The 27,270-nt window shown below is 34.6% G+C and overlaps 5 protein-coding genes across 13 annotated transcripts; 3 read left to right on the plus strand and 2 right to left on the minus strand.

Moving 5' to 3' along the window:
• The first annotated feature begins 507 nt into the window (after nucleotides 1-507).
• Nucleotides 508-6,503, plus strand: LOC101212105. 2 transcript variants are annotated; one of them, XM_011656497.2, is made up of 15 exons: nucleotides 517-1,010; nucleotides 1,085-1,271; nucleotides 1,362-1,413; nucleotides 1,509-1,548; nucleotides 2,276-2,329; nucleotides 2,667-2,779; nucleotides 2,872-2,937; nucleotides 3,022-3,164; nucleotides 3,456-3,516; nucleotides 3,635-3,693; nucleotides 4,521-4,625; nucleotides 4,924-4,999; nucleotides 5,427-5,539; nucleotides 5,845-5,904; nucleotides 6,027-6,503. In XM_011656497.2, the coding sequence occupies exons 1-15, from the start codon at nucleotides 923-925 to the stop codon at nucleotides 6,130-6,132; spliced, it is 1,323 nt and encodes a 440-aa protein (XP_011654799.1). In that variant the 5' UTR covers nucleotides 517-922; the 3' UTR covers nucleotides 6,133-6,503. The 2 variants fall into 2 exon arrangements, 1 of the variants encoding a protein (XP_011654799.1); XR_969450.2 differs by lacking the exons at nucleotides 5,845-5,904; nucleotides 6,027-6,503 and having other exon boundaries at nucleotides 508-1,010; nucleotides 4,929-4,999.
• Nucleotides 6,504-7,267: 764 nt separating this feature from the next.
• Nucleotides 7,268-9,667, plus strand: LOC101205629 (leukocyte receptor cluster member 1 homolog). 2 transcript variants are annotated; one of them, XM_004152358.3, is made up of 3 exons: nucleotides 7,268-7,469; nucleotides 7,897-8,589; nucleotides 9,184-9,667. In XM_004152358.3, the coding sequence occupies exons 2-3, from the start codon at nucleotides 7,934-7,936 to the stop codon at nucleotides 9,200-9,202; spliced, it is 675 nt and encodes a 224-aa protein (XP_004152406.1). In that variant the 5' UTR covers nucleotides 7,268-7,469; nucleotides 7,897-7,933; the 3' UTR covers nucleotides 9,203-9,667. The 2 variants fall into 2 exon arrangements, with proteins under 2 accessions (XP_004152406.1, XP_011654797.1); XM_011656495.2 differs by having other exon boundaries at nucleotides 7,269-7,469; nucleotides 7,890-8,589.
• A 352-nt stretch (nucleotides 9,668-10,019) lies between these two features.
• On the minus strand, nucleotides 10,020-13,719 carry LOC101205394 (vesicle-associated protein 1-2). The gene is made up of 8 exons (XM_004152357.3): nucleotides 13,455-13,719; nucleotides 13,253-13,323; nucleotides 12,863-12,944; nucleotides 12,652-12,767; nucleotides 12,410-12,574; nucleotides 12,280-12,330; nucleotides 10,717-10,794; nucleotides 10,020-10,453 (listed from the first exon to the last, which is right to left on the minus strand). The coding sequence occupies exons 1-8, from the start codon at nucleotides 13,504-13,506 to the stop codon at nucleotides 10,343-10,345; spliced, it is 726 nt and encodes a 241-aa protein (XP_004152405.1). The 5' UTR covers nucleotides 13,507-13,719; the 3' UTR covers nucleotides 10,020-10,342.
• A 1,289-nt stretch (nucleotides 13,720-15,008) lies between these two features.
• LOC101205151 (bifunctional adenosine 5'-phosphosulfate phosphorylase/adenylylsulfatase HINT4) lies at nucleotides 15,009-19,564 on the minus strand. 7 transcript variants are annotated; one of them, XR_004216822.1, is made up of 8 exons: nucleotides 18,907-18,979; nucleotides 18,746-18,792; nucleotides 18,156-18,234; nucleotides 17,783-17,859; nucleotides 16,755-16,818; nucleotides 15,647-15,724; nucleotides 15,446-15,558; nucleotides 15,009-15,318 (listed from the first exon to the last, which is right to left on the minus strand). XR_004216822.1 is itself a non-coding variant. In XM_011656498.2 (7 exons), the coding sequence occupies exons 1-6, from the start codon at nucleotides 18,985-18,987 to the stop codon at nucleotides 15,477-15,479; spliced, it is 432 nt and encodes a 143-aa protein (XP_011654800.1). In that variant the 5' UTR covers nucleotides 18,988-19,456; the 3' UTR covers nucleotides 15,009-15,318; nucleotides 15,446-15,476. The 7 variants fall into 7 exon arrangements, 3 of the variants coding, with proteins under 3 accessions (XP_011654800.1, XP_004152404.1, XP_031741667.1); XR_004216823.1 differs by lacking the exon at nucleotides 18,907-18,979 and adding an exon at nucleotides 19,463-19,564 and having other exon boundaries at nucleotides 15,022-15,318; XR_004216820.1 differs by lacking the exon at nucleotides 18,156-18,234 and having other exon boundaries at nucleotides 15,446-15,565; nucleotides 16,755-16,821; nucleotides 18,907-19,456.
• A 25-nt stretch (nucleotides 19,565-19,589) lies between these two features.
• LOC101204902 (protein arginine N-methyltransferase 1.6) lies at nucleotides 19,590-26,278 on the plus strand. Its single transcript, XM_004152355.3, has 15 exons — nucleotides 19,590-19,702; nucleotides 19,867-20,277; nucleotides 20,549-20,771; nucleotides 21,139-21,264; nucleotides 21,530-21,691; nucleotides 21,768-21,886; nucleotides 21,978-22,057; nucleotides 22,257-22,528; nucleotides 22,687-22,923; nucleotides 23,080-23,153; nucleotides 23,624-23,717; nucleotides 23,817-23,966; nucleotides 24,062-24,136; nucleotides 25,554-25,650; nucleotides 25,745-26,278. Exons 2-15 carry the CDS (start codon nucleotides 19,928-19,930, stop codon nucleotides 25,900-25,902), a joined length of 2,217 nt encoding a protein of 738 aa, XP_004152403.1. The 5' UTR covers nucleotides 19,590-19,702; nucleotides 19,867-19,927; the 3' UTR covers nucleotides 25,903-26,278.
• Nucleotides 26,279-27,270: the final 992 nt, after the last annotated feature.

Below are 27,270 nucleotides of genomic sequence, written 5' to 3' on the forward strand. Positions count from 1 at the left end.
GTGTTATTAGTGGTGTTAAAAACAACCTTAATGCAGGGAAAGGAGGGAGGAACCTCTGGCCATGACATTGAAATTTGAGGTTTATGAAAGAGTTTCAACGAGTGGTTATAGAGTTATATGCATAGCAACGAGATATGTAAGTGTATTGAATTTCATGTCAATTGGAGATGAAACATACACTCTTTCGTCGTAAGTGACACATTGCCAATTTACACGTAACATTGGTAAGGCTCACTAGTTTCCAATTTACACAATCTTTGATCGAACTATCTTCTAATGGTCCAATAAAAGTCAAGTAGATGATCATTATGCAAATAGAATTTCAATAGATGACTTGACACCGAAGTAGATTGGTAGAGCCTAATAAGCAATATTATATCTCAAAAGGTTCCAACAAGTGATTGGATCACACAACAAACCAAACCCTAATAGAGTGCTATAAACATGTTTTGATCCATTAAAGGGTTTGTATTCATCCGAATGAAACCCTCGAAGCAATATAGAAACGTGGAGACCCTGTAATTGAGAACTAAAAAAGAGATGGAGATAGACATTTCATTATGTTTACATTAGAGTGGTATAGGGAAAAGTTGAGCCTTGGAACTTAACCAAGAGTAGTGGCAAACCTACTAAAGCTGTGCATGAGATAAAATATTCGTATAGGTGACGGTATGGCCAAATAAGAAGAGTAGAAAAAAAAAAAAGCTAAAGCAAGAAACTCGAGAGAGAAAACATAGAGAGCAAGGAGTGCGAAAATCTAAACCAACGTAAAAAGGCGAAGTTCTGAATTCTTGATTTAGCAGCGCGATCAAGACAGGGGATGGATGGGGATATGTATATGAAATACGGGTTGATTCATTAGCAAGCATAACTGAAAAAGGCTGAAATCCGAGCAGCTCGAAGAACAAGAGAAGAAGGGAAAATGGGGAGCAGAACTAATTTCTACAAGAATCCTTCCATCTCCTACAAGAAGGACTTGCATCTCTCCTCCGCTCTTCAAAATCTGAGAGGTAACCTAATCCTCGAAAATTTTCTTTATAATTCATATTGCTGAAATTGGTTTTGTTTTTCAAATTCTCTTTAGCGTATAACATTGCTACCGGCAATGCTCCTCCGACCGATGTTCAAGTTCAATCACCTCCTGTCCCTGTCGTGAAGAAGAATGAGAATCGGAAACGCCAACGGGAGCCAGAATTATGTGGTACTCAAATGTATGATGTTGGAAATAGTGACGGCCCTATGTCTCATCAAGATTACATTGAAAGGAGAAGGTATAATCGAATGTAAAAAAAATTCAAGGCTTTGCGAGTTTTTCTTTTGGCGAATTGGCTATTGAAATGTGATTTTACAAATGCTTACAGAAAAGAAGCAAATAAATCTCAACCTTATGAGACACTTACGGAAGATGTTTTGGTAACTAAATTTTCTGGATTTTTCGAGGCTTGGGGAATTTTCTTTGAATGTCACGTTAAGGCTTTTTTTCCCTTCTTCGTCTTCTTCTGTGGCAGGTAGCTTCCAGCTCGGGCTTGAACTTGGTCGACTATGAAAGTAAGCTTCTTTGACATTGTTTTGCTAGTTTAGTTTCTTTACTTGATCCTACGTGTATATGATTACTGGGGTTTGTTAGTGGCACCAACAAATTTCAACTATGTGATATTGTCTCCTAATTTTTCAAGGAAGTTGTAGCTTTGATTTGAGCTACATGGCATATAATTCATTCTTGTTATTGATGATTTTTTGGTGGTGAAACTTCTATCTCACGTCTAAAATAATATCTATCATAGAGGCTGGATCTTTTTTATGTTTCATAAAACTTTTGACTCATTGATTGGTACACATCCTCATGAAAGATTGTCCTTTACTATATCATATTCTTCAAAGGATTGGCGAATGTGAATGTGAATCCTAAATTTGAGTACCCACAATTCTTTATTTTATTATTATGACCATATGATAGCAGTAGCTAATACTTGTGACTTGTTAGATAGTGTTTTTTGTTTGAGCTCTTATACTTATTATTTTCTGATATAGTGGATCACTCTTATTTGAAAGAAAGAAAGACAAAGAACTGGGTCTGCTATTAAATATTGCTTTCCAATTTTTGCTCTGCGCTTAATGTAATATGTTTTTATGGAAAAATATTCTGTTTCCAAATTTCAGAGGGTTGACTTTCTAACCTGTTTGGATATAAAGTGTTCGATAACCAACTTACCTGACATTTATATTGATTTATTGTTTCGGGGTTTATTCTCATTTCATTTTACATGTTCATTAGGTGATGAGAGCGTGTCTTCAGATGGTGCAGAAAAGCCAGATGTTCAAAATTCCAGTTTGTTCTTGGACTCAACTATCACTTTTAAGTAATTTCTCTTGGGTTGCTTAGGTTATTGTTATCGTGGTGATAAACTCAGTGGCTTAACTTGATTATTATTATTTTGAGTTTAGCGACATTTGGGAGTGGGAGATTTGAGCCTCTAATCTCTTGGTTGAAGATATGTCTTAACCAATTGAATTATGCTCACGCCAGCCGTGGTTAACATTATTAGATTCCTACTGTTGATTTTAAATTTATTGATTTTCCAAAGTTCTTTAATACATCTAATTCTGCATGTCAGCACAACTAGTCAATCATTGCATATTTGAAATCTAATTTCATTCTTTCTTAGGTCTCTTGAATGATTACAAGGAAGTTGAAAGCAAAACTGAGCAACGTTTTGCTGTTGCGGGAGAACCTGTTTGTGTCGTATGCGGTAGATATGGAGAATACATATGTGATGAAGTGAGATATGAAAAACTTATTTAATGCTTTCACTCGTGTTAAACTATTATATTTGGCCCATCCTAAGTCATTGTGCATGATTATTTTGATAGACCAATGATGACATTTGCAGCATGGAGTGCAAATTCAAGCTTTTGGAAATTCTTAAACGAGGCGAGGTATTTTTTCCCCAACCTTATTTATTATGGTAAATGATAACATTGTGTATAATGATTCTGATGCTTCTTTCTCTTTGTTTTCAGGAGTTCCCAAACTGTGAAGTGAAAGATGTTGCCTTACCAGAAAGTAAATATATCCTGCCTTCCCCAGAGTTTGGGGAGGACACCTGGGATTATAAGAACCATCGCTGGTCCAAAAAGAAATCCAATCTTTGTACTTATGAGTGGTAAATCTCTGCCATAACTTTGTCTGTATGATCATTATTTAGTACTATCATTTTTTTAAAGACATATAATTTTCACTATCAAAGGTGAAATACAAAAGGATAGGGGAGATGAGATGAAATTGGCATGAATGTTTCTGATTTTATATATTTTCCCCACTTAACTTTTGTAAATAGTTAGGAGCTTTATTGCTGATAAATGTAAGCAAAGATACGTTATTGAGGAAAGTCATGATACAGTTTTCTTGCTCAGTTTGGATGGTCACTCTTAACCTCTTGTACTTTCAATCACAGCTGGAAATGTCAAAAACCGGGACACCTTGCTGAAGATTGTTTGGTGAAAACCAGTAACCAGGTTCGTATTGTATTGCAAATCATCTAGCTTAATTGAGCGTTCAAGTCTTTTTGGGCCCTAGATGTGCTTGGTGGTTAGTAATCTTTGGCCAATGACTTATCCGTGTTTGTAAATCTAGGCAATGCAACAAATGACTTCCAATCCTGTACCTGGTGATCTCCTTGGACTATACAAAAGGTGATGAGATGCTAACTATCGTTGTTTTCTGTTTCTACTAGTTATCGTTGGAACTTGTCCCTGGGTGTTATCTGCTAGAAAATGTCTATAATTTGACAGAAAATGCATTTATTTTATCATGCCATGAAAGATTACTAAGCATTTATTGATGCTGAAATGTTATATCTTTCATTTGCTAGGATTACATGTATGTACTGTTTTTTTAGTTCCATTTAATAAGAATTATTGAAAGTAAAGACGAAGAACAAACACAAGTTTTATGTGAACTCTAGTTCAAGGAGAAAAACTCCAGTGCAGATTTTTCTTATAACAAAAATAATAATTAAAAACTATGGGGGGGAGCATTAATTTATAGGCAATAGAAGCTTAATTAAAATAATGATAAATAATTAGGGCAAAATAAAAGACTAAAAAACCTTTGGGCTTTCAACATACAAACCTGCTAATTCTAACAAAAATAATAATGAATGTGTCCTATTTTTCACATGGAGTGAGAATTTAAATTATAAATATCACTTCCACTTTCTTGAACTTTAATTGATAGTTATTCAAGCAGTCAAAAGAAAAGGGTGAGGCAGGAAGGAGTCAGGGCTTAAGATGTGTAATATATAGTTATAAGCAGAATTTCGTTTATATTGGGTGGATTTGCATTGTGTGTGCGAGTTGTTTGTTAAAGAATTCTGGCATTCAACAGTCCCAACGAAATTTTCCTGCTTGTTAATAACAAAATATAATATGAATCAAGATTGCACGCCCATTGCATATTAATGTAGAAGAAAGGGTGGCACTAATACAAAATTGGTGTGCTTGAAATCCTTCGTCTGCAGATGTTACCAGATGGGAAAGAATTTGTCAAATGCACTATGCAATGAATGCAGCTGTTCATATAGTTTGGCGACATGTCTTGATTGTAACACTGTTTACTGTGACAGGCAAGCACTTTCATCCATTTCTTTACATTGTTTATGAGATTTGGACTTAATTCGGTTAAAGAATTCTCCTGTATCAAATAATGAGTATCATAAAGTGTTTAAGTAGGAAGCAAATGTCTTAAATGTTAGTATTATTATTTTCTTAATTTTCAGTAAGAAGCATACTCTAGCAGTTGAATTTATTTTCTGTAAAGAATTATGTTATTGCAAAATGTATGTTATTGGTGAATTCATTTTTCATAATGACTGCTCAACTTCTTTCTTCTGTCGTCTCTCACCAGTGTTTCTATGTTTACAGTGCAGGTCATTTAAATGAGCATATCCACACACACCCAACTCATGGACTATATTACTCGCATAAACTCAAACGTCTTGTAAGTATACAAGGCCATAAATATCTACCTTGTTTTCTTTGTATACTGTTGTAATAGTTTTCCGTGGATAAATTCATCTTGATTCTTGACTAGATAGAGTTAAATCTCTATTCAATGATACTAATTAGCTTTAAACTTTTGAAGTAAATTTTTCTATATACATTCCTTTTATTAGATTTTTTTCTGCATAAACTGAAATTTCGAGGAACTTAAGATTGGCTTTATTTTTTATGAAGAAGCGTCAGATGTTATATTCTAATTCTTTATGTAAAAGGGGGATTGAGATACATTTCTATCATGCTTTGGGTGACTGTTCATCTATTTTAAACGTAGCTACATCTGTGGGCTGCAATTGTGCATGCTATAAATGTATTGTACTTGTTATTGAATCGATGCATTAAGTGATCCTAAATCATTTTTTTCCTAGGTAAAATGCTGCAAATCAACATGCAGGGTGACTCAAATCAAGGATCTTCTAGTGTGTCATTACTGTTTTGATAAAGCTTTCGACAAGTTCTACGATATGTATACTGCATCATGGTAAGTATGGCCCTTGGACAAATAGGGAGTTATGAGATTAAGTTCAGATCGATTCAAAAGATGTATTGCATCACGATTATTAATTTAGGCTTGCTTGGTCACTTCTTTGCTCATTAAAAAAATAAATCAATGGTCCTACAAGAGTTTGGGACAATTGACAGACTCTATCGTCTAATTTTCAAACCGAAAGCTACAAAACTATCTCATTTGAAACTAACATTTAACCTACTATTTTTCTTTTTCACATCTGTTATCTTAGAAAACTATACCGTATTGGATTTGAACTTTGTATTTGCTAATTGCAGGAACAGAGCTGGGCTTTCAATCATATCAGGTTCCATTTGTTGCGAAGATCATTTTGCATGGTACACATTCATAAACTTTTCTTCATTGTTTTCAAACAAGATCAAAAGTTCCTGAATTTATAAAATTGTAAGGATTTGGATTGAGCTCTACTAATTTGGGTTGTGTATTGTTGCAATGTTAGGCATCGGATGAACTGTTTTAACGCAGATGTAGAGGACACTGCCTATATCATCAATAGGAAACCGAAAAAAGATAAGTTTGTTTCCATTAGTGACTTTATTTTTTGAAGAAGCTCAAGAGCTCAAGCAACTCAACTTGTTCCTCCAATTTTCTTGTGAATATTATGGAAAGAAATGTGTATTTATTTGATCCTATCTTTTCTTTCCTCTCTTTTTAAAGTTTTTAATTTGGTCTTGGAGGATCAAATTGAAAATATCACGTGAGATTCATGTTATTACTGTTGACATGTTTTGGCTGTGGTTTTTATTTTTTAGAAAAAAGATATGGGATTGAGCCTTCAACTCTGTGATATGGACTATAGCTCCTTACCATTGTGCTAGGCTCGTTTTCACTTATTTGGTTGTAGCTTGTTTTAATTTTTTAATCTCACTCGTTGTAAATGTAATCATAGTTAAAATGTGTGAGTTTTTCAGTCTCACTTGTTATTCAATCTACAATACTTCACTGTTTTAGTAAACAGTTTAAAATATTATTATTGATTTAGTAAAAAAAATATTTAAATTAATTTCGTGCCTATTGTTTATATGTAATAAAAATTTGATTTATTTGAAATATTTTAGTTAATTTTACTATATTTAAAAACACACCATGAAAAAATAGGTGAAAAGAAAATGAGGTAATTCACCTTTTTACTTTTTATTTTTTTTTAAAGGAAAAGAAAATCATTGCATGTTTGTGTCAATCCTCAAGTAAAAAACATTCCAAAGCTAACAAAATTAGAAATTTAGAAATTGATAACTACAATATTGAGAAAAATGATCCATTTATTTAATTCATTAAATACATGGTTAACCTTGGGAAATTCCAAAGCTAACGAAATTAGAAATTTATATTTTTGGTTTAGATTGCTCTTGAATTATAAGTTTTCCAACAACAAATTTATCCTAAGGTTTGTAATTGGTAGCATTGTGGCCTTTTTGTCGACTTATCTGTTAATTATTAATGAAAAGCTAACGTGACACATTTATCTTTAATATTTTCCTTTTAAAGGGAGTACTTTAACCTCTCGTCCTTGCAAAATGCTTTTAAATTTTCACAAACTTAACCTTGAGTCAACGAATATTTATTAGAATGTTACACGTGGTCATAGATAAATATTTAAATCATTCTGATTATTAGTTTATGGTCTAAATTTATATATGTTTTTTAGGGGTAAAATGATATTTTTCTAATAACAATAATAAATTAGTTATAGTTAAAAAGAACTTAACAAAAGCAAAAAAGAAAAAAGTATCTTAGTTTTCCCCACGCCACGGCGCGCCTTTTCTCACCTTCTCCTCGCCCTTTCCCCTTAGCCTGTCCGCCAACGTCCAGGCCACCGCCGACGTCACTGCCGGTTAACGCTAGTATATGTTACAGCTTCAACACCGGAGCTCGAGCTTAGGTTTTTCATCTCTTCTGTTTCATTTTCTGATCTACGTTTCTTTTGTTTTAATTTTTTCGGCGTTGAATCGTTTTTTTCTTCCCCTTCTTTTGTTTTTTGTTGATTTGGTTTGGTTTAGATCTGTTTGGAATTTATGATTTCGAGATGGATTATGACGCCCACCCCAATTTCCCTATCCTTTCTAATCTGTTGCGGATGAACAACTTTCTCTTCTAATCTTGAAATTAAATTCAATTACGTGTTCCCTTGGAAACCCTAATTTTGTCTCTCGCTCTCGTTCTCGTTCTCGTTCCTTCGCCCTTTTTTACTTTCTGGGAATATCTGGAAGTTGCTTGGCGAATTTTTTTTTTCGTATGAAATTGTGTTAATTTGCCTTGTGCATCTAACTATTGTTCCCGGCACTTATTTTTAAATTGTTAGCCTGCAGGTGAATTATAATCTTAGTTTCTTAGATTTTGGTTGATATGGGAGGTCATGGAGGTTTAAATATTCTTCCCCAAAAGCGTTGGAATGTTTACAACTACGAAAACAGAGAGAAAGTGAAGCGAGATGAAGAAGCTGCAGCCAAAGAAGAACAGCTTAAACGTGAGCAGGTTAGGAAACGGGATGCTGAGTTTCGTCTCGAGCAGCTTCGTACTGCACGGGGTTTAGCTCCAGTAATTGACACTTCAAAGCCAGTAGAAACAGACCTGAAACCTGGTCACATAAATCTATTTGAAGGCATCAAGATTTTTGACCCAATTAAGGGTTCAGACAATGGGGGAGTTGAAGATGGGTCTAAGAAGAAGAGGATGAAGAAGGAAGAAGTGGAAAAAAGGGTTATCACACCTGAAGATGAGAAGTATAAGTTAGGTTATGGTGTTGCTGGAAAAGGAGTCAAAATGCCATGGTACCTTGAGAGGCCCACCAAGGATGATGACACGGAGACTGGCGAAAATGATGGATCGTTGAGAGTAGGGAGTGGAAATGTAAAGAAGGGAGAAAAAAAGACATTGGAAGAATTGAGGGCTGAGCGTCTGAAACGAGAGCAGAAGGAGAAGGGAAGGGAGCGTGCTTTAATCGCAGAGAGAAGCCGGAAGAGTGGAATAGCTTCAAGGGAAGGAGATCCATCTTCCAGGAGGTAAGCATATATTAAGCTAACAACAATGTTCTTGTCATTGTTCTTTATTTTGGAGGGTCCATGTTACGTTATTTCTCAAGTCACATAAAAGTGTTCAAGGCGCTGAAAGGAAATAGCAAATGAGATGAGTAGAAAATAGTAGATACTATAACAAAGAAGGATTATTTGAAATAGTGATTCCTAGTTAACTTTAGGTTATAATAGTCGGACACATCAATTATTATATTTAGACCAGAGTATTTAACTTCTAATGGGATTCTAGAGTCTAATTGATATCAGATGATAGGGACTTAGAGAGCTAACCAGAAGTTCAATTCCACATGAGAACTAACTAGAAGTTCTGTTTCTTACATTCATCAAGAACAGTTAGATACGACAAAGTAATATTCACTTTTCTGAAGTTCACAATTTTGTTGAAACATATTGTATCACTACATTTCATTCACCTAGCATTCTAGATTATTTAGGCCCTTTTGATGGGTTCTGCTACATGTGATTAATTTTAACATATGAACATGCTAGGAGAAGAAAAGCTTCATTGAATTGATTAGAGAGAAAAAAAACTAATTTTTATTTGAACTCCTTTCTATGCAGGTGGAAATCCAGAAGATAAAGACTCAGGTTTTCTGGATCACGAATGATTTTATCTTGGCTTTAGCTCAGTTTTTTAAGGAGGCCGACTTTCGGAATTTGCTCTCTTTCCAAATCTCAACAGGGTTGTTTTATGAACAAAGGCCTCCTGAATCTTGAAAAACTTGATCACACTGTGGCTGAAATTTATCTGGGCCATGTGAATTTTGTAGTTTGGAATTCACGTGGACAAGATTTGTGTACATATAAGGTAATGTTCATCATTGAGATACACCATATCAACTGTAATAGCGATCGTATCAAACTTGAAAACATGACATGCAGCAAGATGCGGTTGGTACTTGTGACATTGTCGATGTTATTACAAGTCAATGTGATCAGTAGAACATGTGATTTGCCTTGTAAAGAAGGCTATCAAATGTCCTAGCTAATTAAAATACAATTGTTCAAATGACATAATTAAATGGTAAATTATCACTATCAATCATGTTTTGAGCTGTTGATCCATAGGAAAATGAAATTCTATTATAGCGGTCAGTTGGTTTATAGTGTAAAGTACAAACTTCAAAATTAGGTAAGTAAGGTTTGATTTCTTTCTTGAGTTGACAAGTTGGTTCATTATTGACGTCGATCAAATTTACTTCCTAAATTTGCCATCCAACTTGCATTGATCTTTCACTTCTTAAATTAACTCATTCAACAAATCAAATCCGAGAAAAAAACACACCAAAGCACATTAGCATCTATGTTATTTTAATTTATGATGACAATTCTAATCGAAAGGCAAACTGGAAGGGAAAACCAAAATAGTAAGTTGAAAATTTGGGTGAAAGAGATGCTGAACAATTGGAGATGTAAAATTATTAAATCAACAGTTTCACAAAATATAACAAGATGGATGGTAAGAGAGAGATTGAGGGAGAAAAAAATAGAAAGGAATAAGAAAAAAAAGGAAAGAAAAAAAAACTCTTTTAAGTTACAGAAAGAGTGTGTGCTACCTTGCAAATTCAGCAACTACAAATTCTTGAACACCACCTAACAATTTGCTACTTCAACAAATTAAAACTTGCTACAGATCCACCCACTGAACATTAGTAGTTCCTTTTCCCTTTCATCATAGAAAATATAATGATATAAATTCCAGTTTGCTGCATAAAGATTCTCAATTCTTCTTAAAAGCATAGCCCAAGACGATTCCAATCAATCCGACAAATATGACGAACAGGAAGGAGACGCCGCTTGCATTTTTCCTGCTATCATGCTTCAATAGTTCCTGCACAATGCAGACCTCAACCATAAGAAACTAATGTAGCCCTGATAGTCTAATATTCCACAAAAAAGGAGAATCATAATCTTATTTCCAACCGTAAAATGAAAGTTACATATTATAGTAAATATTTTCATTTGCGTAATAGTCAAAAGGTATTTGCAAGTATATCTCAAAAGTAAAGTTGTTGTTTCCCATGTAATCATATATGAAGCTTCTTGAGCAAAATTGCATCTAGTGAAGCTTCGTCAAATCATTCCTCTTCTTACCAATTCCTGACGAAGTTTGTTGTACTGTTGCATGGCATTATTCTTTTCCTCTGTTAGTTTCGCTATGAGAGCTCTCGCCTGCACACATATTAAGTAGCGGCATAAGCATCCTGCTAGAAGCAAAAAGTACAGCAATTGCATACACAAAAACGCACAAAAACGTATACAAATAGCTGCAGTTCCCAAGATTTAGCCAATCCAACTATCTAGATCGTGCTGAATAATTTAATAACATCTGAGAACCATGATAAAGGTTTGAGAACATTGCACAAACAAAAAAGAAAAACAATATTTTTGTTTAAAGGAACAAGGAGAACGAGATCCAAAGATCCTTGGACCTATGAATTATGGTACTCATGAAGTTTCAACAAAGAACCCTGAAGCAAAGGTATGGAGTTTCCCATACTCCATCCTAAGAGCTGAAAAGAAATTATATGTTGAAAGACTGAAGAAGTTTCTGTCAATTGTCAAAAGGGGGGCAGACACCAAGTCCTGAGCTTAGCTTGGGCATCTTTGGGAACAGAGGCTAACGATTGATTAGAAGTGCAAGAAAACTTAGTGGGATAGTGATGCTAAGGAAAAGAGAATCTGTGGAATTTGACAATGTTCAACAAACAAGCAAACTGAACTGAGTGCATAAAACATACTTTAGAGAATCAATTATTTTCCAGGAAAATTTGGAGACAGTTTTAATGCACAGCAACAAGACAAGAATATAGCATCATTCTTTCCTAGATAAAGAATCGTTTAAGTCAACAGTTTAGGAAGGTTCTCTCCAAAGTGGATATATCCTATCCTAACTCTTTAATTGGCACTGAAAAAAAGGTAAAATATTTGAAGGTGACGGGCCTGGCTAGAACTTATGGCCTAAAAAGAATCCACGTTTACCTCTTCCCTCCTAGGCAATTCATGGTAGTTCTATCCCAATATTGCAATACTTGGGGACGAGATTATGCCAACGGGATGCATAGATTAACAATAGCAGTATCATGTTAAATTTATTATTTTGTTATGAAAATACTTCTGTTATGTAATACTGGTTCCTTTAAAGTTAGGAAATAATGTCAAAGATCATATACGGGACCGAACTATCATATGAAATCCATGCAAAACAAGTACTCAGAATGTTTAAACAAAATCTCAAAAGCAAATCTTCAAGTATTACAAATATTATGCAAAGGAAGTTGCATCCACCTATATGTTAACATTAAGAACTTCCATAATGAAACATAATGCTTTCAGTTAAGATTATAATGCAATAAAATATGCTTAAAGTCTAGCTAACCAGTTTGAGTAATCCTTACTAAACAAATACTTCTATCATGTAACAAATCCGCCAAAAACTTCTCAAGTAAGTCAACTAGTTCTAGCATAAAATTCTATTTAATAAAATAAAAGTTAAATAGAAATAGCAATTTGGGCGAGACAATTTTAAATACACCACAAGATATGCACATAAATCAGGCAACCGATTCACAGAAAAGAAAAGAGAGAGTCATCTATATATTTGCAGACAAGAAACTTAACACCTGCAGTATACCAACAACCATCCAATTTTTTTACCTCTGCAGATTTATCCTGGGGCTCCGACCGTTCGACATATCCCCTTGTAGCCTACAAACAGAAGGTGAAGGTGTGTCAATCAACAGTGTAGAAGAATGAAAAGGAAAAAAAGAGAACCCAAACTACTCACAGTATTCAAGTCAGCATCATTGAAGTTTCCATTCTCCGATACAGAACCTCTTGGGGAGGAACCTTCTTCAGAACCTTCGGGTACTGGAGAAGGTGGTTGAGGTGGAGAAACATAAACGACTTTCAATTTGAATTCCTCGACCACATGCCCAGCCTCCTTGTTGAACTGCAAACCCCACGCCCATAAATATAAGTAGAATGCTAATGCTAACCACAAGCTTTAAACAATCACACTATACCTACCATTTCTGCATTGATATCCTTTGCGGTTGCGCCATCAACTGTTTTAACACTCTGAAGGAGGAATTTATCTTTGCATTGCATATCAGAAGGAGCCTCTTTCTGGGCTTGCATGGTGACTACAAAACAAAGTACTTCCTTTATCAGCAACCAAAAATACTTATTTCAAAATTTAAAACTACAAATTACGATAGTTGATATTGGGATTTGGAACCTATAACGTCGCATGTTGACCGTGGCGAGACAATTCCAGTGTTTGGGCGAACACAGTACTTTTTAGGGTTCGTAGTTTTCACCTAGAAAAGGATCAATTTCACATTAAGTAGACAAAAAAGCATAGTGGAACAAATTAATCAACACAAGCTAATACAAAATCGACGAAATTAACAAAGTTCACAACGTGATCTGGCGCAAAAATGATACATCAAGAGAGAAAAGGAAAAGAAATAAGAAAAGAAAGTTCAAACGCCTACATTTCCAAATCCAAAACAGCTGAATACTACGAGTATCAAGGTATTTTCACAGTAGAAAAGATCAATTACACAAATCACAGAGATTGAATCGAACCCAAAAGAATTCAAACAGAGAGAAACAAAACCCACACCTTAAATGCAACGTAGCTATCGGTCTTGTTAGACAATTGAAGGGAACAAGAGATCTGCTTCTTCAATTCGACTAAGAGAAAGAAACAAACAAAAGAGAAAAAAAAACAAATTAAGCCGAAATGAAATAAAATCCCGCAAAAGATTACAGATCCAGAAGAAGGAAATCTAGGAGAAAAAAGAAGAAAAAAAGGATGAACTCACAGGGAAACTTGAGCTCGAGAGGTTCGATGCTGAGGAGTTCTCCCGTACTCATTGTTGAGAAGAGTGAAGCAGGATCACAAAATAATGATTAAAAAAAAGGAGGGGAAGAAGATGAAATTGAAGAGAGGATAGAAGAAAAAGAATCTGGAAATGAGTTTGCTTGAGAGAAAGTTACGGGAACAGATCGAGAAAAGAGAGGAGCAACAATGGCGAACGTGCTGCAGACAAGAGAAGGAAGAAGCAAAACACGTGCCGCACGAACCAAGTAATACAACTCTTTCCCTTTATTTACCCATTCCTTCCTTTTTCATGGGCCTCCCTCTCCCGGCCCATTGGGCTTCCTCTCCCTTTTTTTAGTACAAATAGCAAACACAAAATAGGTTTGGAAATTTTTTCAAATTAGATTCAAAATATAGCAAAAAAATTTTTAGAAAGATTTACCTAACAGATTAGATTTGATTTTGTTAAAAGTTGTTATATACTTCATTATTATTCTAATAATTTTCACCCATTATATAGTTACTTAATTTTGTAATCACAGTACTTCTTGACCTACTAAAATGAGATAAATTTGTGTTTGGATTGGAAAATTTTTTATTCAAAAAGTCATATTTGTTTAGACATTTTTTAAAAAAATGTTTATATTAAAAGTACTTGTTTGTTTGGTTACATTTTCTAATGATGTTTTCAAGGTGTTTATACTAACGTCAAACTACTATAAAATATGATTATTAAACACTACAATCTAATAAAATTAAAGTTAGAGTTTCGTTTATTTTCACCAAGTGATTTTTTTTGCACCATATGATTGTTAAAGTTAATCGGTATAGTTGGTGGGAGGGAGTTGGTGGTTCGTTGGCGACAACCATGGACTTGAGGGGCAAGAGATAATTAAAAATTGATAGTGCAAATTTATATTAGTTAAGATTTTCGGTTTCGATGATACTAGTATTAGTACTTGAGCTCTAGGTATTGTTTAACGACCCCTTGAATTTTAAATTTTGTGTTTAACAATTTTTCAAATTAAAATGAAGAAGTTATTCCACATTAGTTCTAAATAAGGTTTAAATTAGAAAAGGTGAATTTGATGTGATTTTGTATGGAAATTTTTTATTTGAATCAGTGATTATTATTATTATGATTTCCATGATTTTTAACTCATTTCCCAATTATGTAAATTGCCTAATTTGGAAAGAAAAATAAAAACGAATGATAACAATTGGCAACTTAATTAATGGTTCGTGATTTTTATTGAAGAAATTACTATACATGCAATCATGCAATTTCTTATAAATGAAACATTTCTAAATATGCTTATGGTTGTTTGGATTATAACAATACTTTTGGTCAAATTACAAATTTATTCCTAAATTTTAATGAAAATATACTCAAAACATTAGTCATTTTTAGCATAAACATCATAATCCACCTTTTGAATGAAGATGATAACTTTTTAACCTTTTCATAACAAGTGAAAGGGCTATTCACAAATTATAATCATCTTACAAAATCTTAGTGCAAATATACATAGAATTCTATTAAAAAATGATTTAATTTAAACTACAAATCGCTTTTAAAATGCTTCTTTATTTTCCAAACTAATTTTGCAGAGTACTTCCCTTAATAAATTATACCAAACTCACACTTCCTGGAAACTAAATATTCTTCCAAGGGAGAAAATATGAGCAATTGTACATTGATTACTCATTTACACATTCATCTTTTACTTCTCATTCTACTACAAAATAAAATTAATAATAAAAGAAAGAATCTTGATAATTTAAGGCTAGCCATTGGTCCCTTTCCTGAATCAGAAGCAATAAAAACAAAGCCTTTCTTCCAGTGAATACTAAAAGAACAATTCCTGTAGAGATTGACACAAAACTTTGAATCAATGAAGCAATACACTCATAATAGATGCCTTAACTTTGGTTGGAGATATCAAACTTTTCTTCTCTCTATAACAGTGAACAATCATAGAGGAGACATACCCACTACTGTTGAAGTGATCTGGTGTGTGAGCTAAGGCTTTATTTTCTCCAACAACTTCTCAGCTTCAATGAATCCGATCGATCCCAATGATAAATATTTTGCAAACTTCCACCTGTTTGCTGCCCCGTTTCGGTTCAGAATTTTGTTGTTGAAAGAAATAGTATCAAATTTCACATTGATAAGACTGAGAAACTGGTTACCTGGGTGTGTAAGGAAGAGCAAAACAATGGAGATGTAAGTGATTGACACTGTTCATCGGTGGCTGATGGAAGCCAAATCTTGCAGAGAAAGAGAAGAGAAGCATCAATTTTAGAATCATGCTGTTCTAAAGTAAAATATAAGAACTAAAAGTAGAGTTGAAAGCAGAACTGTGAAGCATTTAGTATTTCATGTCAGTAGTAAAAAGAAGGTTTAAATACTAATATACTCTTAAAATCCTAATAACATTCCTAATCTTGTCCCAATGTCATTCCTATATCAATACCTTTCAAAGAAATCCAAATCAGAACAACTCATGAATTCAACTCTGGAATTTCATTGGAGCCAAAGTTTCTCAGTGTCATCCACACCCCTTCCCCTTGGAAAGAAGCCTCTAGTTTTCATTACCTGTTATGCTGAATCAGATTCCAAGAAATGCCTGGAAACTATCTTTACATGTGATGTGAAATTTCTTTTATTCAAGTTTGTTAACTCACTTTCTACCTCCTGATCATTAACTGAACCAAGACTCCTTTTTCTTTGCCCAAAGTCTATTGACCAGAAGATAATCTTCTCTTCAGGTATCGATCCTATATCCGTTCTGCTGAACAGAAAGGCGATCTATCTCTGATTCTCCATCATGCCATGTAGGAAATGAAACTAAGATATCCTTTCGCACTAGACAAAGTTTGTAGTAGAACTTGAACAACAAAACTCGCAGGAATTCACAATTACAGTACATTATTCATCACTTGGTCCACCTTGGAAGAAAGAACTAAGTTGCGATCAGGTACTATGCCCTTAAAGTAGCTTTTCAACACTAATAGAAGTGTTCACAATGAATTATCATAAGGTAATGCAAACATTAACAATTTTTATAAGTTTCCACAATAATATGTTGCAAGCACAAACCAGCCCAAGTGGGGATATTATAAACCAAACATATGAAAGGATTGAGAATGTGAGACATTGTTAATTCATTGAAATCCATGTTTTCTTTAGTTTTACCCTGCTTTAGCATTTGAATGAAGAGTACACAATACAAACACCGTTTACTTGCTGAAGACTAGCAACATAATGGTTTTGAAGAGTGGTTATCATTCAGTGTACCTGTGCTTTAATTGAGGTGAATCTTGGGATAGAAGTGTCTGCCCCACCTCCAACATGTGACTTACTGCTAAAAATAATCCACACAGAAATAAGCAAGTCATTATCAGAATTAGCAAGCAGACCAAAGATTTAAAAATGCAATCTCTGTGGGAGGCAGTAGGAGGATCTAAGTCATTTACTGTGGAGTGTCATTTCACAAACTGCCTTTGGGATTGTTGGTGGAGTTCTTTTGAGGTTAGTGGGGCTCGTATCAGGGATGGGTGTTGTTAGTTGGAGAAGATGGTTTTGCATTTGCTCCCCGAGGAAGGGAAAAATGTTGTGACAAGAGAGTTCCTTTGCTATTTTGTGGGTACTTGGTTGGAGCCTAATAGCAGAGTTTTAAGGGATATGGAGAAATCTAGAGAGGACGTCTGCGAGCTTTAATGCTTCTGGTTGGGAGCTGGTCACTAGACCGTTTTGTAGTTATGATACCAGCCTTATTCCTTTGAATTTGAGTCTCTTTTCGTAGTTAGTGTTGAACTCATGTTTTTCAGGCTTGTTTTTTGTAATCCATTGTATTCTTTCATTTTTTTGAATGAAAGTTCAGTTTCTTAACAAACAAAAGAAAACCCTTGTGTTTTAGAAGGTGCGACTCTAGTCTAGATCCATGACACATATATAACACCTGGGTTTTTTTTCCTTCAGAAAGAAAGGAAGAAATTTGCTTGCATATCTAATCTTTACTATTTTCTCAAAACGGGAATGTCAAGACCACGTTGAGCATTATGGCCTACTCATTTTCGTGCAGTTTTTTTCCCACCCCAAGGCTAGCTTTGAGAATGAGAGGGTTCAAAAATGGAGGTCGAAGGAAGGAGAGAATATGGTAAGGTTTAATGCAGACAAAAAGGTACCAATAGATTTTATCAATTATATCATGCAACTATATCTCTTGCTTTTCAAGGACTTGTTCCCCCACCCATTGCCTCCCCCTGTCCCTTTCGTTAAACAAAAAACCATAAATGAATTGCATTTAACAATGGTTACATTACCAAGTGAGTAATCTTCAGCTCTTCTCTGGAGATTCCTAACTGTGGGAATGTGCTCCTTGGGAATTACCAAGAAATGCCTACAAAATGGCAATCCGAAGTAAGAATGTTTTATAGATGCCTTTAATAACAGAAGATCAATTGCATCTAACATTTTTGTGGTGGAAATTGCTAGTGCATCCTAATACAAATCAAAGGATTGAAAATGAGTTGACCAATTCTTGTAAATGACTCGAACAGAAGAAACACAAACGATTGAAAAATGAGAGTCAAATCAAAAGATGACAATGAACCCACTATTTCTTTGTTTCTTAGTACGTGATGCATATATCTCTTTCCAGATTTTACAGAATCCACAATGGCAATTGACACTCACCATTTAGTGGCCTTATAGAGGCCATCCTCAACACCTTCGAGATGGCAATTCACGAAGGTCGTAGATGGCCACTGAGAACCTACTACAAACAGGTCATAAATGTTAAAAACCAACAAGTGGAAGAATCATAAAAAAGTATGATCGAAATAAGCGACAAGAGCTCTTGAACTCAGCAGATTATCAAGGACTTCAATTGATAATGACATCCTAGAATGTACATTGTCAACCTTGTATCTGGAAATATTTTGGGGCAGTTCAGAACTTAAAATGTAAAAGACCCTTAACAATAAGTCCGTCTAGCATTACTTTTGCCCAAAGATCTAAAACATTGCCTCTTTCTAAATTTTTCCTGCCGCCATTGGTATTTGCTATCCAGGTCTAGATGTAGATTGTCCATTGAATATCAAGCAACCGACGAAATGGGTATACAAAAGTAGAAGATTTTTTTCCTAAAGAAGCTAAATCAATGAAAAAATGAAGATGAAATTAACCCAGAAGATATCTCAGAAGCCTCATATCTATAGCAAAACTGAATCAAACGCTAGAAAAAAGGGTTCATTCTATAGATTAAGAGGTTCCGTTCAAAATACCTGACAGCAGAAGGGTTTATATCTTCAAAAGCAACAACTCTCTCATCCTGCAGAATCCGATATACTTAATCAGAGACGCTTCATTCAATCGCCGGTATAAGAGAAGAAGAAGAAGAAGCACAAGAAAAATGGTTTTAATCAGAGAAACGAAAGGAGCAGACAAAATGAAGAAGGCTGTTGGCGGTAGAATTATAAGCTTTCTGGCAGAAAATACAAGATGAAATTGCTGCTGCTGCTGCCATTTTTGCTTTTCACAAAATTCTCCAACCAACTTCCCTATTTGCAGCGGAGCTTCTTGATGCAAAATAGCTATCGATTCGGAATAGTTAGGATGAAAAATGAAAATTGATATAAAGGGAAAATTTCCCTTAAACAAATAAATCAATAAACAGATAATTGGAGGAATGACTCAAAATATTGGGGCTGAAACGAGTTTTTTCTCATCTATTTTTTAAAGTTTTAATATTGGTATTATTGACATGATGTATAACGATGGGACATTTTGCTCTCGCTCTTGATTTCTTCTTCCTCAATCTTCAATCTCGTCAATAATATAACCAACACTCATCCATCTTGATTTCCTTGGATTGTATCATTCTTACAACACTCATTCTCCTCAAAACAATGAAGATCAACTCAAGAGTAAATAAAGACTAACCATTACAGTCAATAAATCAAACCAAACTAAAGATAACTCAAATAACAATCTTTAATTACACTTATATTAACTTGATCTTCTCTTGCGCTCTCACCCATTTTGATCTCATTCATTTTTTCTCTCTTGCTCTCTTACGTCCTAACTACCCCATACAATTGACGTTTTGATCCTACTTTGACACCTCACTCACTGATATATTCAATCAATTTGATCTTTGATGCTAGCAACATCACTGCAACTAGAAGAAAATGGCAAAAGAAAAATTTGGAAAGAGGAAGATAGCACAATGAAAATTAAAGGTAATTTTATAATTTTAACTGATGTGGGAAAAATTCATGTTAGGACTCTTTTTTGGGGCTTCTATACAGTATAATTTATATAGCAAAATGTGAACTTTATGCACTAAGAAAAAGGAAAAACGTGAACTTTATTTCTTCATTAATTTTATTTAATTCCAATTTAGGCGCCGCTTCCGCAACCCAAATTTTCCAAATGACTATGAGCTCTATATTTCTCAGTCTCTCATGGCTACTTCTCTAGTGCCCAGATCCTTGTTTGGCATTCTTCATCTTGTTACCACAACCCCTTTTACTTTGGCCCCTCAATCATTCAATCCCTTCAAGTTTTCTGCAGCTCGAACCATGAGTTCTGAGTCAACTCAGCGCCTTTTCCAGCTACGGTTTGATCCACTTACCGGTAACTCGGAGTGGGTAGTCATCGAAGAAGAGGCTGAAGGAGTTCCAGAGAATTCTCAGAAACCCCTTTTGGCGACAACTTCATATTTGGATATGCTCAATGATTCCACTAGAAACAGAGCGTTTTGTGAAGCCATTGATAAGACTATATCAAAGCCTTGCCATGTTCTTGATATTGGGTATTTTTTTAGTTCTGTTTTGAGCCTTCTTGCTTTGAAATTGATGAAGAGAAGATGTTGATCTTATTGAAGTTACTGTTTTATGCTTTTGTGTGCTTGTGGGTTTTTTTCAGTTGATTAAATTTTGTTTTATCTTTTATGAAATTTAATTTTGAAAATGTCAATGTATATTGTGAGTTCATTCATCAGGTGAAATCAGTGCAAGTAATTGCTCAGGTGCAAATGGTTTTTATGGGTTTTGCTGACTTTTTTATTAATTTACTATTTCCAGTGCTGGAACTGGTTTGCTATCAATGATGGCTGCACGAGCAATGGACTCTGTCATAGGTGATTGCAAGGGAATGGTTACGGCTTGTGAATCTTATCTTCCAATGGTGAAGTTGATGAGGAAAGTCTTGCGTCTTAATGGAATGGAAAGGAAAGTAAAAGTTATTAACAAACGCTCTGATGAATTTCAGTTTGGTGCTGATTTTACTTCTCGAGCTGATGCCCTTGTGAGTATCATTTACATTCAAACTCTCTTCCTCTTTCTTTTGTGAACCCTGTAAACTACAAGATATTCAAAATCATACATTTAGAAGGTGACTAAACAAAGAAATTTTGAGCTGTTCAGACTCAAGAGGAAGACAAACAAAGAAATTTTGAATTGTTTCTCACTATCTTTGGACTGTTTCATCTACTTTTGTTTGTTTACTCAGTCTTTTTGTCGAGTTTCTTGTCCACTAAAATGTCATTGATATATAGGATATCTTTCAAGGCAGCTTATGGAAATAAATAGTTTCTTCGACTTTCCTTTGTGAATTCTGAATATTTCAGTTACTTTTTGCCCTTTCAATGATTGAATCTGCCAATTAATTGAAGGTTAGTGAGATTTTGGACTCAGAACTGTTAGGTGAGGGGCTTATACCGACCTTACAGCATGCACATGACAAACTTTTAGTGGAAAATCCACTGACTGTGCCATACAGAGCAACCATATATGGTCAGGTATTTAAAAAGCCCTTCCTTGCTTCAAAAGCTTTAATATTATTTGTACGGAAGTTTCATTTTCTTCTTGACTTCATATTATTATATGTCAAACTATGAAGTATGGACCTTTTCTGTTTATTTCAGCATATCAATGAAATGGTTATTGTTTCCTATAAAGAAGAATAAAAATAAAAACTATGCAGTCTAGGACTTGTACTCTTTTGCATTCACAGTTTCCTTAACAGCAATAAAAACTGTTTCTCTTTGTTTGTGTCATTTTCAGCTGGTTGAGAGCACATACTTGTGGAAGCTTCATGATTTACGTAACAATGAAGCAAAAGCATGTGATGGCATCCATCTTGTTCCAGTAGGGGATCCTATCATATGTGTCAAGCCACAGCAATATGCAATGCATTGTGATGCGATTGCCAATGAAGTAAAGCTGGTAATGATCTAAAATCTGACCTGACTCTCATAATCTTCAAGTGGTTTTATTACTATTTTTTTCAGGATTCATCCAGCTCTCAGAACCCTTCAGAGTTTTCGAATTTGATTTTTGGAAACGTCCAGAGAGTCATGCTGAAAATGAGGTGCATGTCAAGGCAACTGACAGTGGTAGAGTTCATGCTGTAGTTTCATGGTAACCGCTTTGTTGTTATTTTGTGATAGTTATTTTCTGCCAAACTTCTTTCACTGAACCACTATGATTGATTTCTAATATTTTTCTGTAGGTGGACGCTGCAGCTTGATCGTGAAGGAACAATCTTTTATTCTACTGCCCCGAAGTGGATAAGTCCACCTTATAATGCAGGTGAGTCGTAGACAATGAGTTGAATGATTAACAGCAGGACCTTTGTTTTTTGAACCAGCAGGACATTTTGCTGCTTTGTGCTTATCGTACCATTTCAAACCTCACATGTCAATTGAACTGTATATACTAGACACTCAGACTACATGGTTTATTGCTCGAAGATTGACAGAGTGATTAAGCTTGTTCCATACTTCAACAGGAGCTGGTGACTGGTGTGACCATTGGAAACAGTGTGTTTGGTTTATCCCAGGCAATGGTGTGTCAATATCCAAGGAAGAAAAGGTTCATTTATGTGCTTCTCATAATGATACTACCTTCTCATATCATCTGAAGGCTCAAATTCCAGGAGGTGAGATTTTGAAGCATGGTGTCAATGCCGAGAATTTTAAACTCATACTGCCACCAGAAAGAATTGCAGTTTATGGAGATAGAGAATGGAGACTTGCAATGTTAACGGCAATAAAAACTGCGGTATGATAACTCTCTCTCCACCACTCTCATTCCCCCCCTTTCTTTAGCACATAGCATATCAATTTAAGCACCATGCTCATATACATACCTCCTTATACTTGAGCTCTGCTATCTTCTGAACCTCATTGTTGTTATCGTCATCTTTGAAACCTTTGCAGTTGCAGGGAAGAGCTCCCTCTGCATGCATGATTGCAGATGATAGTGTTTTCTTGACGCTTATGGTTGCTTGCCTTTCGAAAAAAACGCTTGTTTTGTCATTGTTTCCTGGGATTCGGGAAAAGGGTACCAAGTATTTGCAGGCTGTTTCTCGTGTAAATGGTATCTGTATGGATAGCATAAAAGTTATTGAAAAGAGGAAATCGTGCTTGACCATCCACGATACATTTGAGAAAAAGGTAATAGATTTACTGGCCTACTTTGCATTTTCCCCCTTTTTCATACCATGATGTATGCTTTATTGGAAAGTGTAATTCGATATATTTTAGAGTGTTTGAGTTTGAATCTTTTGCTCCACATAAGTTTCTCATTATCGATTTTTGTTCAATCTTTAGGTCGACTTGCTTATCAGTGAACCATTCTACTACGGAAATGACAATGCACTCCCATGGCACAACCTGCGGTTTTGGTAAGAAATTTGCTCAGAAATGCAATTTCATCTTTTAGATGTTAGAGATCACAAAGACTTGTTACCTAGATGCTTATTGGCAATATTGAGCAGGTGGTTTCTTTATGATATTGATAATTCTTACTCTACTCAACGTGTTTAGGATCATGATTTCATGTTTGAATGCATGTTTATATAAATCTAGTTCTTACTGCAGCGTTCGACCATCTTTGCATTAAACTGCCATGTTGCCTTAGTTCCAGCAAAAGAATGCTGTCTCCTCAAAATATCTAGGCATGTCCTATATGAGATGCATGGCTTTCTAATCCATTAACACAAAATAATTCACTTCAACTCAAAAGCACAACTTGCTGTTGGTGGCTTCCACCCTCGTTACCAAACCTAAGTTTTCGTCATTGTTGGCTGGCTCCATCAATCAGCATAACTTCATTCCACTAAGTTGTCTTTAACTTCTTTAAATTGTTTTCCAGGAAGGAAAGAACGATGCTCGATCCGGTCCTATCTGATGATGTGCTAATAATGCCTAGTAAAGGCATATTGAGAGCTTGTTTCATGTCATTGCCTGTAAGATCTCTCTTTACCTTAACAATGCGTGATCCTGACTGAAGTTGTCTTTGTTATTCAATGGAAGTTCTCAGTATACTTGTTCAATGCTGTTTCAAGGATCTATGGAGCAGCCGCCGTCGATTGGGAACAATCGAAGGTTTTGATCATTCTGTTACAAATGACACATTGGGAGCTTGTGGCAAGTCACCTGAAGGACAAGAAGGCCCATTTCTGGCTTTCTACATCTGGCAATGTGGAGAACATGAGGTTAACTTGTTTAAAACATAAACAATAGAGCTTTCTTGAAAAAGAAAAAGAATGTCAATAACACTGATATTGGTGCAACTGTCTTGAAAACTCAGGAACTCAGTGAGATATTTACATTGATGGAGTTTGATTTCTCAAAACCAATAAGTCCTTGTAGTGGGAAAAGCCAGGTATTGATACTTTTCATCCCCATTTTGTCTGATTTTTGGCTTTTGAGTATATTTGTTAATTTAATTTCTATGTTTGAGTAGCCGGGTTCTAAATCTAAATGGTTCTTCAAGTATCCCGTTAAACTCACATTCTTCAATAAATAAAATTGTATGAGAGGAGCGACAATTTCTTTCTTTGTATGTTTCTGAATCCAAGAGTTCATGTAGAAAGAGGACAAGAAGAAAATAAAGTTCCTTTTTTGTTTTTGAACTTGAAAAAGAGGATCAAGTTGCCCCTTGTGAAAAGTGCTTTTGGCTATCTGAGGAGTAGGAAAGTAGATATAATTTCCTCTTTTAGAAAAAAAGGGACAGAAGACCTATAAAAATGTAATACCTTCCAAACAAACTCGTTCAAGCTAGCACGCAGATAACTTAGTCCATTTTATAACAATTTCCTCCAAACCCATTCAGATGTTCTATTTTCGACTCTATTTATGAACAAGTTTGAGAAATCAATTTCTTTTAAACTATGGTTCCGATTGAAAACCATTTGTTTTTCTATATAATTAAGCATATTTAGTGTCTATCGCATAAGTAGAGTTGAATCTTTAGCTAAACTCCAAAAACAAAAACAAGTTTTTAAAAATAACTTTTTAATTTTCAAAACTTCTCTTGTTTTTGAAAACATTGGTAAAAAAAATAGATAACAAACCAAGAAATTTGGAGGTGAAAAATGTGTTTATAAGGTTAATTTCAAAAACTAAAACCTAAATACCAAATAATTATGGATACAATTTTAAGTCATCAAATTTTTCCTTCTGTGTATGAAAATGGTTTAAGTAGGCAATAAAGCAAGAAAGTGATAGTAAAACGATCAAAGTAGTGTTTGGTCTTGTTATCATAAGAGTTTCAAAGAGCAAGACTCCAAGAGTAAGCTAGGTAACACTTCTTCCTTTTTGATGAGACCTTTCCGACGACACTCATAGGGTGTTCTTTACCTTAGTATGATAAGATCCCACTCTTGGATGGCACTGCTTGTATCTGAACAGGATGAGCTGGGAACGAGGGCTGAATTTTCAAAATTAGAAGGAAAAAAGTTGTCAAATGGGATTTAATAATTTAAAATTCTTAGTCTCTTAAAGTTAGTCTCGAGTAAGCAAAAGTGTAATTATGCAAGTAGACGTCAAGACACCCTAGTTAAATATAGACTCCAAGCAAAAGTGACAAGTCTCTTAAAGTGTAATAATGTAAAAGCTTACTCCAGACTTGCAAAGAAATAGAGCCTCAAGACTCCATAGTTATCAAATAGACCCCATTTTTCTTACCACTATCTTGAAGTATAATCATAGGTAGCAATCTCAACTACAAGCATACGAATCCAGAGGAATTTGGAGGATACTTCATTTATGTATAATCAGCATTGATGTTTTTCTTTCAGGTTAAGGTAACCAAGGCTGGAATATGTCATGGAATTGTACTGTGGATTGATTGGCTAATAGATTCAAAGAACTCCATTGTCATATCCACAGGCCCAGGTACCAACCCTTCAATGTCTAAAGAAATCCCTGATACTGACTTGTTTTGATGGTGATTTAACTGCTTCTCATTTCATGTCGTAAACTGATTCAGATAAAAGATACTGGAAGCAAGGAGTTAAGCTTCTTGCTGACCCTGTGGCAGTTGGACCTCGAGATTCTGGTGAGGGCATCGAATGCTGCTCTGCTGCCATCGAAGCATCTTTTGATCCATCAACTGGTGAACTTGAGTTACGACATTCTTTTCTGTAATACAATAAAGCTTTTCGCTATCGATCTGATACAGATGACAGGATAACGATGATCACTGCCCCGAGTCAGCTCAAAAAGAAAAATCTTTGGAATGGATCACAATGGTAATATGTTCAAAAGGCACAAACCAGGTCGACTCTTATGTGATTTTATTCTGTCTTTAGATAAAAGGGTCATTTAGAGCTTCTTTCAGTTGATTGAAGATCAATAGGTTTGTAACTTCTTATTTATTTTTATTAACTGATGAATGATGATGATTACGTTGATTGAATAGGTTGTCATGGTAAGTTCTTTTTGTTTTAGTTCTACTTTTATTGTAAGATACAAAGTTGTACCTCCCTTTTCTACAATGCAATCATAGTATAGTTTTGGCAAATACCAAGCAAATATGTATATATGTGGATAGATAGATTAAAAGTGTTAGATATTTAGTTGTGATCATAACCTGTTATATATATACATTTGTGTCAGTCTGTGTACTAAGCAAAATGCTATATCTTCTACTAAAAGGTTTCTACAAAATACAGTACACAATTATCTCTACATTCTGATGGTAAAACAATCATATTTAGATGGTTTAATAAATGAAAATTCCAATGGTTCTATTAGGACTGGAAAAACTTCAAATCATATTTTATTCTTAAAAGAAAATTTTAAGAATAAAACAGATCAACTGACTTTTACTCATTGATGGTTGAGGTTAGTTTGAATATTTACTAAACTGACCATAGTATGAAATTTCTCATTTTTCTCTATTTTCTTCAAACTCTTTTAACTTCCCTTCTTCATTTCCTTTGTCCCTCAATTCGCTTGTTGTTACTTATTTTATTGTTTAACTTTTGCTTATCTAAAGGAAAAGGCTCCTTTCAATTAATAGAGTATATCAAGAAGAAAGACAGCAGTAAAACTATCAATCATCCTTAAGTCCTAAACCAAATAAAAATTAGACCTAAATTTTTTTTCTTCATTCATTCTATGGTGTTTAAATTTAGTACCACTTTTTATCTCATACGAGACCCTCATGTTTGGCTCAACATTTCAAAATTTCCCAATTCATTAATAATTTTAAATCACATTCATTTTCCAAATTATTTGCATTTTCATTTTTCAAAAAATAAATCCAAATTATTTCCTATTCTTCTGTCTTTCTTTCAATACCTTCACGGCATCTTCTTTGTATACTTCAAAACAAAATATATACATATATATATTGGTTTGGTTATGGCTTTGTTTCGTTTCTTAATGAATATGCTTTTGATTCTTTGAGGTTTGAGAAAAATTATTAACAGATTTTGAAATTATAGAACTATCAATAATTTAAAAATAAAATTAGTCGTCTCTAACTTATCTTTTACTTTCTAATGTGTA

Source organism: Cucumis sativus, chromosome 5 (assembly GCF_000004075.3).
Source record: "Cucumis sativus cultivar 9930 chromosome 5, Cucumber_9930_V3, whole genome shotgun sequence".
In the NCBI taxonomy this organism is placed as follows: domain Eukaryota; kingdom Viridiplantae; phylum Streptophyta; class Magnoliopsida; order Cucurbitales; family Cucurbitaceae; genus Cucumis; species Cucumis sativus.